Source organism: Elephantulus edwardii, unplaced genomic scaffold, assembly GCF_000299155.1.
Source record: "Elephantulus edwardii isolate Elephantulus edwardi_28Jun2011 unplaced genomic scaffold, EleEdw1.0 scaffold00073, whole genome shotgun sequence".
NCBI classification, from domain to species: domain Eukaryota; kingdom Metazoa; phylum Chordata; class Mammalia; order Macroscelidea; family Macroscelididae; genus Elephantulus; species Elephantulus edwardii.
Genome location: NW_006399823.1, coordinates 1,834,272 through 1,851,534, shown reverse-complemented (window position 1 = coordinate 1,851,534; position 17,263 = coordinate 1,834,272). Strand labels below are relative to the sequence as shown.

General features: G+C 50.3%; 1 protein-coding gene across 3 annotated transcripts; it reads right to left on the bottom strand.

Annotated features, from left to right (window-relative positions):
- Window positions 1–418: 418 nt before the first annotated feature.
- BRPF1 (bromodomain and PHD finger containing, 1) lies at window positions 419–15,488 on the bottom strand. 3 transcript variants are annotated; one of them, XM_006888908.1, is made up of 14 exons: window positions 15,280–15,488; window positions 12,892–13,500; window positions 8,423–9,382; window positions 7,520–7,682; window positions 6,995–7,126; window positions 6,523–6,651; window positions 5,480–5,789; window positions 4,856–5,176; window positions 4,286–4,570; window positions 3,631–3,778; window positions 2,827–2,963; window positions 2,606–2,724; window positions 2,087–2,241; window positions 419–1,230 (listed from the first exon to the last, which is right to left on the bottom strand). In XM_006888908.1, the coding sequence occupies exons 2-14, from the start codon at window positions 13,488–13,490 to the stop codon at window positions 1,047–1,049; spliced, it is 3,642 nt and encodes a 1,213-aa protein (XP_006888970.1). In that variant the 5' UTR covers window positions 13,491–13,500; window positions 15,280–15,488; the 3' UTR covers window positions 419–1,046. The 3 variants fall into 3 exon arrangements, with proteins under 3 accessions (XP_006888970.1, XP_006888971.1, XP_006888969.1); XM_006888909.1 differs by lacking the exon at window positions 15,280–15,488 and having other exon boundaries at window positions 1,047–1,230; window positions 6,505–6,651; window positions 12,892–13,490; XM_006888907.1 differs by lacking the exon at window positions 15,280–15,488 and having other exon boundaries at window positions 1,047–1,230; window positions 2,606–2,963; window positions 12,892–13,490.
- Window positions 15,489–17,263: the final 1,775 nt, after the last annotated feature.

Here is a 17,263-nt window from a genome sequence, read left to right as displayed (position 1 = left end):
GGTGAACTGGTCTTCAGCGTTTGCCTGCTAATCTGGCCTTATTAAGCTTTTCAGAGGCCTGTGTAGGGGCGTCCTCTGGAGTTGGACAAACACCTGAGTTCAAATTCTAGCCCTTAAGTTTCCCAGGTGGGGAAATTTAAAGCAAGTTCATTTCCCCCAAACTTCAGTGTCGTCACGGCACTAACCTACCCATACTGACACGGTAAGGGATCCAAGTCATTTATCTAAGGTGCACAGGGTGTACCACTCAGTAAAAATGGAGGGAAATGGAAGCTCTAGTGTCTATGCTGCTGTCTTATACATGCACAGCAGCTAGCAACCACTTGGGCCCAATTATTTACCATCCCTGAGGTATACAACCTCCCTTTTCACCTCTTTTCTCTGGCAGAAGAATCAAGAAATCAAAAGGACCATTTATTTTTCTAAGAATCAATATATTTTCTTCCTTCGAAATAAATACAAACCAGTTTGAAAGGTATGGGAAGCAGGGTCTATGGGAGGAAGGGACATGGGGACAAGGCCCCAGGCTTTTTTTAGTACCAAATGACTCTGGCGCGACCTGGAAACGCAGTTATAAACGAGAATAATTTAAATTCTCCACTAATTACAGTATTTACAGGAACAGAGGAGAGGGGGTCACCTAGTGCCCCTCTTGAGGCCAGACACTGCTAGGCTGGGCAGATGCCCACTCACCCAACCACATGGAGGGCCTTAGGCCTCTAGGCAGTTGCAGATCTCCTGGCACAAGTACAGAGAAGAGGTGGGATGGCCTATTTATGCAGTGTTCTAACTGAAGCCCACCACCAGGCCCTAAATAGCCATGAGGTCTCCCGGGCTCTTTCTGGCCTTTCACCCCTCTACTTGCCCAGAGCCACCACTGGCCCTTGGAGTGTTCTGTACAGTCCAGCTGCACTCAGAGCGGGAAGGACCTCCCCCCGCCCAGCTTCCCCTGAGACTGGCCCCGAGACCAGAAATGAGTCAGTGCAGAGGCTGGTGCCACTCCAGGACAGTGAGCAGGGAGAGAAGTCACAGGGCACTGGGCAGCATCAGTCACTGTCACTCGTCTCGCTGCTCTGCTCGCCCTGCACCTTGCTGCGGTGCTGCAGAGCCCTGTGGTAGGCGATTTGCACTGACTTCCGGATGTTGGACTTGCGACCTTCTAGCATCTTCTCTTTATCCAGATCTTGGTTCACCCCCAGAGGAACCAGCTTGGTCCTGGGCAGCCACTGCCTGTTGGGTAAGGTTCATGATCAAATAAATCAGCTCAGGGAGAACTAGCATGAGACGTCCACATTCTTCATTCATTTAAACATACCTCCTGGGCACCAACACTGGGCCAGGTTCTCAGGGGCCACTAGGATTAGATGGACCAAGAGAAACAGTCCCTTCTTTTAGGAAACTGCTCACAGTCCAGTGATGAAGAGAGCCCAGTCAAAACAGTCATACTGAAGGGTAGTAACTGCAGGGTATCTTGGGGAACAAAAAAGGGGAAGTCCTGATCTAACTTGAAATAGGGACAATACCACTTGTTTCAGGCACATTTTAATGACACCAGGCAATCAGCAAAGACTCATTGCTGTGGAGTTGGAACTGACTCAACTGACCCTTCAGTGGGTTTTCAGAGGATATAAATTGCATGGGAGGAGACTGTTCATCCTTCTCCCTTGCAGCAGATGGTGGATTTGAAACACCTGCCTTTGAGTTGGCAGCCCCACTCCCTACCTACGAAGGCACCAGAGCTTCCTAGCCAAAAGACTAAATAGTATGACAAAGAAGAAATTTATGACCTGAATGCTTATGCCTGCTTAATCCCCATCTTGTCATCATGGAGGCAAGAGATGGAGAAACTGGATGAGGAGCAACTCCTAGATTTATCATCAGTGGTCCTCTGGTTTCGAGCTACAAGCACTATTAGCTGCTACCACACAGCCTATCAGACTCCTAGCCAACACAAACCCTTGGCTCAAAGACCTATTCTAAGTCCTCTGCCCACTCGTGAGGCCCACCCTGCCTCTGCTGGAGTCTCCAGCATCCATTCAGGGCTGTGTCTATGGCTGAGTTAAACTAAATATCCCTACTGCCTTACCAGGTCCGCTTGTTGTCAAAGAAGAGGACGAGATAGAGATGCTCTCGGGCTTCCTGGGTCATCTGCTCCCCAAGTTTCAGCACCTCTAGTGGAGGCACAGGGATGGGAACACCGTGGTGGAACATACCCTCTCGGGGCATCTTTGGATCAATGATCTGAAGGTATAAGAACAATCTGGTTTGGTTCAGGACTTCCTCTGCAAGACCTGCCCTGCCAGGAATTTGGAAGCTACCTCTGAAGTGGGAAGACAGAAAGGTTATCATATTGCTAAAGCTACAGTGTTGTTCTTTGGTGCCTTCCTATGCCTGATTGTTCTACAACTCATGGAGCAAGGAGAAAACAAAGGGAGCTACTGGACTGCCTGGGCCTCTGAGGGTACTCAAGCTGCATTTATCCATAAGTCTATCTGCTAAGTACTCCTGTGCTCTACAGGTCAGGGGTTAGAAAGAATCTGCTTACTGAGTCCTGTGTTCTGGGACTGAATAGTAAAGGGCATGACAGGAGAAGGGGAGGCCGTACCAGAGCTGGGTATGAAGGATATCCTCGGCATTTCGCCCACACAAGGTCCAGAGCATCTAGTGGAGAGTCCTCGTCCTCTGACAGCCAACCAGTGCCACGGCCCAGACTCTTCCTCACCACTTCACAGGAACGGGAGAGAGAGGCTGGATCAGCAGCTGGAGGACTGGCAAGGCCCTGACACTGGGCCCTGGGCAGCCCTGGCCGTGGCTGTGGGTACTTACTGCTGTGGCCCACGCCGCGGCCAGTGCCCACGGAGTAGGCCTCGTTCTCAGTGCCTGAAGTGTCCTCACTGCTGTCCTCTGGGAAGGTGCCCCGAGAGAAAGAGGGCTTGCCCCTGCCTTGTTTTGAGGGTGTTGTGCTGTGGGAAAGACAGCAGAAGTTCAGCTCAGGGGAGGAAAGGAAGGGGTGAGGACTGACATAGCAGTGTCTTCTCTTGAATTCCCCAAGTCCCAGGCACTTGGAAAGCCTTCACTGCAAAGAGGTTTCAAAGGCAAACGCTCTCAAGGGCCACACATGATGATGTGACTAAAGTGGCAGCCTGGTTTTAACAGTTAAACAGGTTTTAACAGATCATCCTGCGAATGAACATGTACCCCATCTAAAAGGCAGGAGCCACTACTCGAATCCAATCAGATGCCACTTGGTCACAGCTCAGATTTGTCAGGTTTTCTTTTTTAAGGTTTCCTAACTTTTTTGAAGAGACTACAGGAACTGGGACTTTTTCATGGCATTTCCTGATTCATGTTTGAAAACATCATGCTGGCCAAACAAAATATGCCTATAAGTCAAATCCAAGCCACAGGCTGCCAGCTGGAAAGCCTTTGCTCTATCCATCAGCTAAACGTAGGATGGTCCCCGAAGATACATTATGGCAATAACTTGGCTGACCCATTTAATTTGCTTTTAAATCATGTGACTTAGTACTTTAAGTGATGGCTGTCACCCCCATCAAGCAGGGACCCTGGGGAGACACTGCTGGTCCTGGAAGAGGCCCTGAGGGTCAGGCTTGGATCTCAAGCTGGTACCTGGTCCGGTCTGAGGCGGCACTGCTGCTGCTGCTGCTACTGGACTCCGAGTCCGAGCTGCTCCGCGGCAGGCTGCAATCATTACGGTACACTAAGAAACTCTTCTTTACTGGCTGGTTTCCACTGCTGAAGCCATTGGCTGGTAAGTCTTGGATAGGAGGCAGCAGAGGAAGAGAAAGTCAGGAGGATGAAGGTCAGTGGTAATGTGGGCATAATAAGGACTCAGAACTCAGGCTTTCCTGTGCTGAAGGGTCCTCCACCCTGTGCCAGTACAGCAAGCTCTAGGCACTGCAGACTAGAGTTGGCTACAGCCCCCCACCTCTTGTACTGCTCCAAAGGCTAATGAATGGCTTTGGGACACAAATGGCTGGAAAGCAGAAAGCCGCAAGGAGAGAAAGAAGAGAAAAAGTAGTACAAAGTGGGGACCCTGGATAAGAATCTGGGTGAGTCAGAATAGACTTCAGTTTCTCCATCTGTAAAATGAGAAACTTCAGTTTCTCCTTCTAGTTCTAGACAATTTTTCTCCTCGGTCTGATTAGTTTTTCTTTCTAGTTCTGACATTTTATAGGCAAGGAATAAGATTAGCTGGGAGTTGCACTGAGGAGAATGCAGCTTTGCTCGCTGTCCTGGCGGGCTGGGTGACGGTGAGGCTCACCCATTGGGGGGTCTTCGGTGGACTTATCACTGTCGCTGTCTGAGCTCGAACTGGGTCGGGGGCTCCTACCCCGCTTGCGCTGTCGCAGGGAGCCCATGATGGGGAGCTGCGGGGGGCCCACAGGGCTGCCTCCGTGGCTGGGGGTCATCTGGCTTTCTCGGTTTTTTGGGGGCCGGCCCGGCCTCTTGGGCGGTCCAGCTGTCTTCGGGTTCTTTTTGGAGAACAGAACTGAGGTTCTCCTGCCCACCTCATGTGCGGGGGTTGAGGACATGTTGGGACCCAGGCCTGGAGCAGAAAAAGAGAAGGCGAAGAGTTGGTAAGTGTGGATGTGGAAAGGGGAGGTATTCAGGGTCATGCTCCAGGTGTGTGGGACCACAGTGCCAGGAGATGATCCTAAGGCCAGGACAGGTAACACTGTCCTTTTACACACATAGCCAGAGGTGGAGAGGAGTCCCTAATTGGGAGCAAGGGAGAAAGTACAGCTAGCTGTGCAGAAGGGACCTCGGCCAGGGGGAGGGCAGGAGGTGGACACAGGGGCAGAGCCAGTCTGGCTTGTTTTGGGGTCCAAACCTTTGCCTGTTTCCTGGCTGCTGCTCTCCTCAGCGGCACTGTCTGTCTGCCCGTCTTTGTCACAGGTGGCTGGGTGGGGGGTCAGGCTACCTCGGCCGGAGGTGCCGTGCCGCTCGGGCCCATCCCGTCCAGCCTCCCGCTGGTGGGCAAGCTTTCGCCGTAGTGCTGTCATCTCCTTCTTGATCATCTTTGCTCGCCGTGAGCGGCCAACGCTCTGCTTGCTGGCATTCACCTCATCGAGGCGCTCCAGTAACAACTTCAACTGCTCTTCCACCGGCAAATGCTTCTGATTCTCCAGCAAGACCAGCCGCTCTTCCTCTGCTGTCAGCGGGGTGGGGGAGGCAGGAAGTAAAGATCAGACTCTGGAAGCCCTCTGGACCCCGTGAACCTAGGCAGACAGCAAGAATCAAACTCTTCCCACCTTAGCTTCTCACTCGGACCACCTGAGACATGGCAGCACCAAGATGTGGAATGGCACTGCCAGCCGGAGCCAAGCTGGCTGCTCAGAGAGCCACCATTCAGCCTGCCTGTTTCCTGCCTGCACTGTCTGCTCCCAGGGAAAAACCAGTCTACTGTCTATCCCAGGTACCGTCTGGGTGCACATATGTGCATGTGTGTACCCACCATCTTCGGTGTGATGTGGAGTCTCATCTTCAGCCAGGCTGTGGGGGACATGCATTCCCGTCTCAAAGTCAATGCCCATTTTCTCTGCCTGGCGTCGGGCCTGGCGGAGCACAGCACCACCTTGCTCTCGGAGCCGTACTGCTGCCCGGTAGAAGATGGTATCCTTGGCATTGTACTTGAGGCAGTTGCTAACGATGAGGTTGAAGTCTTCCTCGAAATCATCAAAGTTCAGGTATCGATAAGCCTCCAAGTTCTGCTTCATGGTGAAAAAGTCCATGGGCTTTTTGATGTGGTCTAGGTAGTCAGGCACCTGGGTGGTAGGGCAGATGCAGCTAAGCAGAGATAGGCCCCTCATCCCCATAAAGGTTCTTGCTCCTAACGCCCCCGCCCCCTTCCCCACCTCCTCCCACCAGTCAGAGGCAGGCATGTAACACAGGGAAAAGACAGCTGGATTCTAGTTCCAAATTTACCAGTCACAAGCTGTGTGACCCTGGCAAGTCTCTTAATCTCTCTGGGCCTTCATTTCCTCTCCTGGAAAAAGGTGATGAAAATATAGCCAAATCTACCTTCTAGAGCCATGTGAAATTTCAGTAAGGAAATAGTTAGCTTAACTGTCTGGAAATACCACCACCTTGATTCCTTGCATCTTATTAAACTCACAAGGAGGCTGCTTGCTCAGACCTCTCTCATTTTATACCTTTCAGAGAAGAGCCTGCCAGCAAGGCCCAGGGCTTGCAAACAGGTTCTTTAGGTGCTGAGCTTCCTAAATCCTCCTCTCTAGGGCTCAGCACCCAGACACTGGGTTCCTGCCCAAGGAAGTACAGATGGCCTCCCATTCTGGGCCCTGATGTGACAAAGATTAAGGCCAAGTCCAGGCGATATGCAGTATGGATGGCTTCATTTATCCTGCTCCAGAGCCACAGCCCCTGTCTTCAAGGTCCCCTCTAGTCCCTGGCCCAGACCTGCAGCAGGGGTCCAACTGGGAGGAACAGAAAGAAGGTGGAGTGAGGGGAAGAGATTCTTACTTCATCCAATTCGGTTACCTCAGACAGAGGGACCGGCTCGCTGAAGATGTTGCCCGTGTCCTTCTCTTGAAGCTGCTCTAAGGTTTTACGAAGGAGGATGAGGAAAGGGGTCAGCTGCATTTCCATGGCAATCTGCTGGACCTTGATCTGACACACACAAAGACCTTTTCAGCCAAGCCCTTACCAGAGGCATCTGAGGACATGGTCTCTGCCTAACTGCACACCTGTGGAACTCACCATGCTGCCAGAAGCCCCCTCCCCCAGGGAAACTCTCCCCAGCTGGCCTTCAGCTTTCCCTTCCTCGAACTCTAGTACATGAAATTCAGGGTGCTGTTCACATTCTGCTGTGGCATTCTCTTTCTGGTAGACTGACAGTACAGGAGCTGTAACCCTAGCACCAACCTGGTGCCAGCTGGCTGTGGGACAAGCTTTCCCTTCTCCCATGTCTGCTTCCTCCTCTGTAAAGCATGGCTGGTCCAGGAACACTCACCATCTCTCTTTTGAGCTTTTCCCGCTTGCGGATCAGTTCTACCAGCAGCCGAGCTCGCTCTAGATCGTGTCGGAGCCGCTGCCAGGACTTGAGCTGCTCTTTGAGAGCCCAGTTTTTATCCTCGGAATCTCTCTGTGGAGGCAAAAGGGAGATCATGAGATGGTGAGGGAGCCAGAGGAGGGTCAAAGGTGGGTAGAGAGCCCAGGGCACCCTGGTGTGCAAGCCAGGCAGAAAGCAGGAGCACAGGGACTGCCTGGCAGACTTGCTAGCTAAACTGTCTAGCTATCTGTTAGTCTGAAAGGTGGCACAAAACACATACGTAGCAAAAGCTTGCTGAGTGAATGAATGAACTTAGAGAAACAATGTCCATCCACTAAGACAATAAAATACAAGGACTTCATCCCAAATCTGGTTTGAAGGCAGCTTAACGGAAGAAATCACCTAAACTCTCTTGACACCGGAAGCACATTTCCCTTTTCCCCACATCCTCAGTCCCAAAAGCCCACAGGAAATTTGACATGGTACCCCAAGCTGGTCACAATTTCTCTGAGACTGGAGATGGGTCTGCAAGCGACGTAGTAGTGGGACCCCATTCCGTGACTGTCGCTTCAGTGTCCAGTAGCTGTGTAGCCTCTGCATGAACTGGCTCTTCCTCTGGATGGTCAGGCGGTTGGTGATTTTACTAAGCCTAGAAGGCGGGAGAACAAAGAGAAATGCCTACTGGATGCTGTTTCTTCATCAGCAGAACTGGGACCTCAGGCCAGTGAGCTCCCGGATGAGGCTTGAAAGGGACTAAGTCTCCTGTAAAAAAGACCTGGGGCACCAGGACTACAGCAAAAGGTGTCAACAAGGGAACCTCCAGTATCAGAAGACATGCTCCCGGCATCAAGCCAGGATCCCTAACCTTGACACATAGAGGTTGGCCCCAAAAATAGCTCATGTCATTGAAGCCAAAAGGGCTTATCTGTCCAGGATATTCCATTCAGATTGAGTCTTTGAAAGCTTTAAGGCATAACTATATATAACTGTAAACTATAGATTATCAACTAAACAGCATGAGTATTAAAAATAACATAGTCACACCAGACAGATTATAGAAACCACAATTCTTTCTCCTTTTCCCTTCACAGCATAGTTCTCTGTAGCTGCTGACTAGCCATCCTCCTTCCTAACTTCACCACACCATCAACGTGAAGGGCTGTTTAAGGCACCTAGTAGATCTACCTGATGAAGGTTTACATTTCTGACTCCTAATATAAGTCTGGTGGCCTGCTATAGACACCTCTTTCTGGGATTCAGTTGCTGTTACTTCTGTGCAGATCCTGACAGTAAGAGGCTAACTCCGCCCGCCACACCACCCCAGACCTGCCAGTTCCTCCCAAGGAGAGCTTCTTCCCTCACCTGCCTGTCAACCTGCACCCAGCATACCTGTGTGGGGGGATGCAGGGCACCGACACCACGGGTGCTGCCGCTCGCTTCTCTGCCAGGATCTTCCGTGCCTTCTTCATCTTGATCCGGGACTTGGCCTTGGCCTTCTTGACCTTCTCTGAGCTCCAGCTCTTTCCTTCTTCCTCCTCCTCTTCTTCCTCCTCTTCTCCCTCACTATGGGACAGGGTGGGCAGACGGCGTGCTGAGCCTGGGGGGGTGTGGATGTCGCAGTAGGCTGTCTTGCGGACGCTGAAAGAGGTACCGTTGGCACCTGTCTCTCTAACAGGCTCCATCTTCATGTACAGGCCAGCCTGCTGGGCGCAGGTGACGTGGAAAGCTGTGTAGCAGTTGGCTTTGTGACACTGGATGCAAGCTCCTGAGCCACGCTGCTTGCAAATGTAGCAGGTGAGTTTCCAGCGAGCTGGTGGGATGTGCTCGATGCTGTCAATAGGTTCTAGGAAGACCGTATTGGCAAAGCAGACCTCGGGGATCCACAGGGCACACACCACGTGGGCCCAGCGCCCATCGTCTGTCTGCTTGAAGGCACCACCCTTGTTGGGGCACAGGGCACAGTCCACAGCGCGAGAGGGTGACTGCAGGCAGCGGCGACACAGCCACTGGCCCTCAGGGATGTAGGGGACACCGTAGCACTCCTGGTGCACAGCCAGGTTGCACATGTCACAGAAGAGGATGACATTGCTGTTCTGGCACTCACCGTCATTGCAGATACAGCACACAGCATCCTCATCCACCAGGGCATTGGGGTCGCCTTTATTGTGGCTCTCAAAGTAGGACTCCTTCTCCAGCCGGTCCATCAGGTACTCAAAGATCTCCTGTGGGATGGGACTCACACCTTCTGTCTTCCTCCGCTCATTCATGATGTCCAGCCAAATGTAGTCCTCCTCATCCATGTCATACTCTACTTCTTCATCCAGTTCCTCTGCTGACTTCTCAATGTATCTGCAGGGGACACAGAGAGCTCAACATGATATGGTTTAAGTTCCCCACCCAAAGAAACCATTAGTAACACTTACTCTGTACTAGACCTAACCTTTACATGTATTATCTCATTCTATCCTTTCCCTAACCTCAGGTTCATAGGTGCTATTGTTATGTACCATAGAGTTGGAACTGGCCCACAGTTGACCATCCAGAGGCAGTTAATGCCATGGGAGATTGCCGATCCTTTTCCAGTGGAGCAACTGGTGGACTCGAGCAGCATGCCTTTGGGATTCCAGTGCAGCTTCTTGCCACTAGGCCACCAGAGATCCTTCAGGTATCATATCATAGGTACACTGTTGTTCTTAAGTACCATCAAGTCACTTGCGACTCATAGCGACCCCTATGCACAACAGCTCTGAACCCTACTCTATGCTGAGCCAACCTTATTGTCTCTGACACACCTACCACCAGTACCCCAGTCACTGAATCAATCCAGCCATTCTAATTTTACAGAAGAGGAAACCTGAGGCTTGGAAAAGTTTACTCACTCTCCTAGTTCACTTGTTTAACTCAGGACTCAGCATAGTATCAGTATTTTATTATTCTCCATTTATAGGTGAAGAAATGGAAGTTCTGTGAAAATACAAGTCATACAACCAGGAAGTGGCACAGGGAGGATTCAAACTTGAGCCCTAGCATCCTCACCCTTCCCTGAGTGCTCCCTGGCCCTGGGGGGGCTGTGCTATGTGACTGTGACACAGAGCAGGCACCCATATGCTCTGGTCCTGTCCTCACACTTCCACCAAGTGCACCTGATGCACAGCAGGCGGCCCATGCTCTAGTCCTGTAAAGCTAGTGCTTAATGCAAAGTATGGGAGAGGACTTTGGTTTCTAACAACTTGGATTTCAATCCTGGCTCTGCCACATTGTGACCTTTAGTACATCATTACTCTTCTCTCAATTTCCTCAATTTAAGAATGAAGGTAATAATACCTAGTCATAAAGATGCTAAAATTAAATGGAATTACAAAATGAATGGGCTTAATCAAGTGGGATCAAGCAGGCCTTATGGAAAGCTATTTCCTGTCCCTCCCCTTTCCACATGGGAAACCAAGCTCTGGCTAGGAGAGCACAGAGTCTGATGCACACTGCCTGAGGTCTCTATGATTTTAGGCAAGTGACCTAGACTCTTTAGGCCTTGACTCCTTCTTCTTTAAAATGGGGTTGTTAATTTGAACCTATTTCAAACAGCTATTGTGAGCATTAATTAAAACAAGTAATATACTGAGAACAGTGCAGTGCCTATACATGGAAAGTGCTCCATAAATATTAGCGTTTGTATTATAGTTGTTTCTATGTCTAATCCCTTGAATACAGGATAGGAGTGAGGCGTTTTGGGAGTGGAAGGGAGGAGAGATAACAACACTGCATCTGTAGGAGGCAGCTTCTTCTCAGCCCTTTACTTCTTCCCCAAGGCAGCAGCAAAGTCCTCATCTTGCAACAACAGTGGGGCCTGAGCTTCTATGACCACCTTCTATGACCCTTCCAGGCCTTGGCACCAGCTCTCAGATGGCATTATGTGATGCACAGCACCCTTCCACAGGGCACCCAGCTAGGACAGGCCGTTGGCATGAAGCACACCAACTGATACCTGACCCTCTCCTGTCTTCTTACGATAGCCTGTCAAAATCTAAGTTAAAGCGGGGAAAAAATGTTACTGGAGATGACTTCAAATGTTCTGTAATTTATATAAATCTTTGCTAAAACTGCTGGGCAGTGCCACTAACAGCAGTAACAAATTACATGCAACACATTTTGCAACTGATAGCAGTGCACCAGCTGATAACTGCTGCCCTGGGAGGAAACTGACTGGCTGGGCTGCCTATTAGAGCAGGAAGAGCTAGAGACATGAGGAGAGGAGCCTGTGGGAGGACAGTGGCTGAGGGGGCCCAGCAGTCAGAGCTTAGAGACGACAGAAAGCCAGAAGGAAGTGTGGCATAGAGTCGTGGTTTCTTCCACTGAGATGAAAGAAAAGAAGAAAGTTACAGACACAGACACACACACACACACACCCCGGGTAGCACAACCTGCACAACCAGGTCTCCCAGATTTGCTTTTTAAGAACTAAGATTTAATATACTGCAACAAAGGGCTCAAGCATGTCACAGATATGAGGACAGCACAGGATAGGACTGAGTTCAAGTCTGTTGTCCCTAGGGTCACTATGAGTCATAGTCAACTCAATAGCACATAACAACAAGAAGATTTAATACAACATGCAACTTGAAGTTTTATAAAAAATGTCCTTCATATTAAAACTTTTCTGACCCTTCGTAGAGATCAGGCCTTCTGAGGCAAAAACAATCACTGATGCTTAACTATCTCATCAAAATCTTCTCTTTGCTTTGGATGACAAGACTCTCAAAGCTAAGAGGTTTTCTATTTCATGTTTGTACCATCTTTCAGCTTCACACCCTACATAGTTCACTTTTATTTGGGTTAAAGGGATTTAGCCTTACTGTACCTGCTTTATTAGGAACCACTGTAACTAATTAGGGGGAGGAACTGAGGTACAACGAAGCAATGATGTGAAAGAGAAGGGTCACTGGAGGAACATAAAACACAAAGTGATGAAAATATCGCTTAAGCTTACTAAATGATGAATAACAGTAACAGAACAAAATAATGGGGAAATGGTCTCCGCAAATTTGCAAGCTGTTCTGAGGACCTTAGGAGATCAAGGCTTTCTGCCTTTAGGCAGGCAGAGGAACAGCTTGTCCCATTTGCAGGTGGAGTCACTATAAAAACCAGAAGTTTTGGTGAGCTCTGGTGGCCTAGTGGCAAGAAACTGCACTGCAATCCCAGGGGTGAGCAGTTCAAATCCACCAGATGCTCTGCTGGAATAGGAGGGACAATCTCCCCCTGTACCAGTCAGATCTGATTTGATGATACACACTCCAAAAAAAATTGTAAAAAACCCCCCAGAAGTTTCATAAGATGCCCAAGTGCATGAGTAGAGAGGGCAGGGATCAGAAACAGTACATTTAGTAAAGGGGAAATACTGTAGCTTTGGAGAAGGGGGTCTGCGTTTGACTCTCAGATCGGCTATCTACTGGCATGATTTTTGCAATTCTGGTCCCCTTTCAGGACTGTGCAGTTTGCTCTTCTGAAATAAGACCAAAACCTATTTGCATTGATAAGAGACTAGAATAAAGGGGCCACAGAGGTTGTTGGATGGTGCAGTCTGTGCTCAGCTACAATCTGAATGGGTAGTTCAAACCCACCTACAGGTGCCAAGAAAAGCATGGCAATATACTTCTATAAAGTCAAGAAAACGTGATGGAGTGTTTGTGCTGTTACACAGGGAGCAGCTATGAATCAAACTGACATGGCAGCAGTGAGGTATAAAGCACTCAGTGCAAGGCCTGGCATGTCACTGGCTGGCTCACCATCTCTGTTACTGGCTGGCACCTCTCTAAGCCCTGTTTGACTAGTTTTCCAGAATTGGGGGCCAAGGATGGCCTTACCGGTAATAGGACGTTGGCCGAGGCGGGGCATCAGGGGTCTCCTGCTCCAGCTCACGGTAGACAACCTCTGGCAGCTTGGGAGTGGTGCTCGCAGAAGCATTGTGGTGGTGGTGATGGTTGGAGTCCTTGCGCTTCTCCTTGTTCTTATGCTTGCCTGACTTGGGGGTGGCTGCTGGTGTCTCAGTGTTCTCCTTGTTGCTGCTGTTCTCAGGGGCCTCTTCTGGGGCTTCCTCATCCTCTGACACTACATCCAGGTTGTCAAAGATGCTAATGCGGTGGACCCGGCCATGCAGGTCCACCTCCACCATGCGCTGGGCCTGTGCATAGCTCATCACCTCACGGCTCGGTGACTGGGACACCTCTGAGGGGCTGGGTGACTGCTTGTTGGAAGGGCGTGACTGACGCCCCTTTTTCTTGTGCTTGCGGAGTGGAGTTTGCTGCGGGGGCGGTGGGTTGTCATGGTCGTAGTGGTACAGGTGGTACTCGATACCACTGTAGCTCTTGTAGACCTTGCGGCAGGTCTCCACAGGACACTCATAGGGTGGCTTGGTTGCCCGCAAGTTGTGGCAGAAAGTCTTCACATCGAAGTCCACCCCCATGCTGTCACAACTAGAACACAGAAATGAGTTAGCACCAGCCTGGGAGCCCACGACCCACCTCTCCAGCCTCTCCAGATGTTCTCTCTTCCAACACAGGCCTCGTCTGACTGATTTTTCCCTGAGTTTCTACCCCCATATTACATAATGCAGCCTGAATGGTCTTTCTCCCAAATGGCAATGATTATGTCATCCCTTGATTAAAACCCTCCAGATGCCCCTTGTTTCCTTCAGGAAAACATCACAATTCCCCCTCATAGCATCTGCCCTCGTCTTCCTTTCCAGATGCTTCATGAAGCAGAGCTGTGCTTCTGTTTATCCCAGGTAACTCTGATTAGGTTATTACCTCTTCACTGCTGCAAGATGACTTCTATTTGGAATGCTCACTATCCTTTTGGGGTTGAGAGCTCAGCCTTCAAAGCCCAGCTCAAATGTCACTTCTTCTGTTATGAGGTAGGTGACTTTTCTTTGGCTCTCCTTACAGCTTTGTTTCCACAAGATCCCATCCTCATCTCTAACATAGCACTTATCTTGCATTGAGACCAGTCTGCCTCCTCCTACTAGACCAGGAACTTACATACTGCAGATACATAACTGGTTTTAGTGAATGAATGAAAAAGCTCTTTAATGACTGAATCACAGATAAGGAGCTGAGAAGATGTATGAAGGTTGGTAGTGTCAGCTGGTGCAGAAACTTAAATGGGTATCCAAGGACTTGGTCCTGGATTCCATACAGAAATTTACTAACTATAGAAAGAATGAGTTCATTTCTGAGGCTTTTAGAGGAAGCCTAAGTCCTTGCCCTGGGACTGAGTTAAGAGATGTACTGTGGAATTCAATGAAAATTTAAGCCACGGAGTTGGGGATATTAAGGAATACTATTTGTACTATTCAAACACCCAACTCCTACTGCGTGCTAGGCCCTAAGTGCACAAACACGAAATAATGATCAGGTACACTCCATGCTCGTTCTCAAGGGTCCTATGTTTAGTTCCCCCAGTGTTATCTTGTAAGTAAAGACAGTTGCTGGAATCAGCGTCCAGGAAGCCCAGCTTGGTCAGGGACTACCCCAAGTTCTCTCTGCCTAGTCTGACAATTCAGCTAGTCAATGACACCACACTAATCACCCAGACATCTCAGGTTCTCTCTGCCAGAGGCTTCATCAGACAAGAAGGCTGTCCCTAGGCACTCGGTCAACAAGTCCTGACTCTCAAACGGAATAAATCCAGCTACATTTCCAAACCCAACTTGCTTTTACTGCCTACTTACAGATAGGTCTTTAAACACAATCTAACAGGAGGCACAAACAAGATTTGCCTTCCCGACTATGGATGCTTGGTGCACACTGAGGCTCTGATACTCTAGCTCCCAAACCAGCAGAGGTCTAAGGGACCTCCGCTAAGAGGTCAGGACTTCACCTGCGAGTCCCGGAGGAGGACCCAGGGGTGAGAAGGCTTGCAGCGGTCCCGCGGCTCAGAGGGCGGAGGAAGTAGGGGGCGGGGGCCCAGGGACAAGGCCCCAGAGGTGTTCTCAGCAGTTCTCCCGGATGCGGCAACATTTCCCCTTTGTTGAAGTGTAACAAGTTAAACCAGACTGCACTCCTGCCATTGGCCCAGGTAGCCCCAAAGGATACAGCGTTGCTTCTGGACGTGGGCCGGGTGCCAGAGCACTGTCAGTCCTCTGGGCTAGAGGGGCCCGGAGGTCCCTGGGCTATGTAGCTCGGTGTGCCCCACCAAAGCAGCAACCCGCTTCCCAGGGGCCCCTCCCGCCCAGGCCCCAGGCCTGCACTCACCGGCCACCTCGAGTCCGGGCTCATCGCCGGGGCGCCCGCCGGGGCTCCGGCCCCTCTTGGGGAGGCCGACGGGGAAGACGAACCCGGAAGCTGGAGCTCCAACTCTTGAGACTACAGACCTCGCCGCTCCGTTCTCCCGCCGCCCCTCTCTGGCCGCGGCTTCCCGGGATTCCCGCGCTGACCCTGCAGGTCCCGGTCCCGCCGGCGCCTGGCTGTCCTGACCCCTTTGGCCACGGCAAGCTGCCGCCCGTTTTGTGAGGTCCTCGTTCGCCCAGTCCCCGGCCCAGGCACTGCCGGAACAATGGAAGCTCCAGGAGTCAGCGCGGGGACGGCAGCGGCCGAGACCGTGGCGGCAAAGGTAGTGGCAGCGGTGGCGGCAGCGGCGACGGCGACGGCGTCTGAGCAGGGTAAAGCCGGCGCCGCAGCTCTGCCGTGCTGCACTTTCGCCATGGACCCCCCACTGGCCCGCTGAGGCTCGAAGGCTATCTTTTGAGGCTCATACTGCTCTCTGGAAATCATGATAGGCTTCTCGGGTCACTTCCATTTTAAATGTGTGTTTGTGGAGGATTGGAATCGTGGTGGAAGGGCTTGGGAGGACAGGGCCGTGTGTGTCGAATCTGCGGGCGCGGACAGTGAGCGCGGCGCCGGCCGCAGGAGCCCGCCTCCTCCCCTCCCCCTCCCCGCCCTCCCGGGCTCTCTGCTCCCGCGGGCGCCTGGGCTGGGGCGGGGGCTGGCGGCGGCCCATCGCGAGGGGCGGGGCGGGGCGGGGCCAGCGCCGGAAGGAACTGAGCTGCCGCTTGGGGAAGGAGATGGAAATGGGTTTGGGAGAGAATAGGCGAGTCTATGGCACCGAAAAGCAGAAACTGGACCGACAAACAGCATATTAGCAACAACCAGTATTCAAGTTGTCCAGGATATAATTTCATTTGGTTCCACAGTTAGTACCCGTGGAAGTAAGTCGTCAAAAATCAAACTAATGCAACCAGGGCTGCCACCCAAAAAGATACATGCACACCCATGTTTACACAATAGCAGAAATGGAAGCAACCCAAGTGTCCATCAACAAAATGAATGGTTAGAAAAATGATAGTATATTCGCACAATGGAATAATATGCAGCACTGAAAAACAAAGAACTCATAAAATAGTAACACAATGTGGGTGACTGTGGAGCACATGGTGAGTAAATATCTCAGTCACAGAAGGACAAATATTGCGTAGACCTGTATATAAAACAGGACTGACATGAGGATGTGGAGAAAACTATGAAAAGAGGGGATAAATAATGAACCCTGCATTGGAACTGATGAAGGAAAGAACTGTTTAAAAAGAATATATGATTAGGCGTTATTTGTACAACAACAGTCCAGAACAAGAGGTGCATAGCAAAGTAGACTGGGGAGTGATGGGAAGGGAGAGAGGAAATTATAAAACAATGAATTTTTTTTTAAGTGAACTGGTGAGGGTAGGGAGGAGAATGTGCAACAATAAATGAATGAATGAAAATCTAATTTTTCTGTTAAAAATCACAATTTTTAAAAAATCAAATGATGCAAATCTTCTCCAAAAGATGGTTTTAACAGTATTAAAAAGGATGTCGCTTTGAGGACTAAGCTATGGACTTTTCAGTCGCCTCCAAGTGCATGCAACATCTGGACAATAAATGAGGAAGAAATGTCTTTCACAAGGTGTTGGTGAAAAATACTGAATACATATCATGGACTGCTAGAACAAATCTGCCTTGAAAGAAGTCCAGCCAGAATGCTTCTCAGAATCAAGGTTGGAGAAATGTCATCTCACATATTCTGGTATATCATATGGTCATCCGACTCAAAATGTCCCATGCCAGTCCATCTCATCTCACCAATGCCTAGTATGTCAATATTTATGTGTTCCATTTCTTCCTTAACAATATCTAATTTTCCTACATTCATGGTTCTCACATTCCATGTCCCAATCACCAGTGTCTGCTTACGACTGTTCCT

Coding starts and splice junctions, on each gene's coding strand:
- BRPF1 (XM_006888907.1), bottom strand. CDS start 13,490: ATGGGGGTGGACTTCGATGTGAAGACTTTCTGCCACAACTTGCGGGCA. Junction 6,652..6,994: donor AAAAGCTCAAAAGAGAGATG/GTGAGTGTTCCT, acceptor TGTGTGTGTCAG/ATCAAGGTCCAGCAGATTGC. Junction 1,231..2,086: donor TTTGACAACAAGCGGACCTG/GTAAGGCAGTAG, acceptor CTTACCCAACAG/GCAGTGGCTGCCCAGGACCA.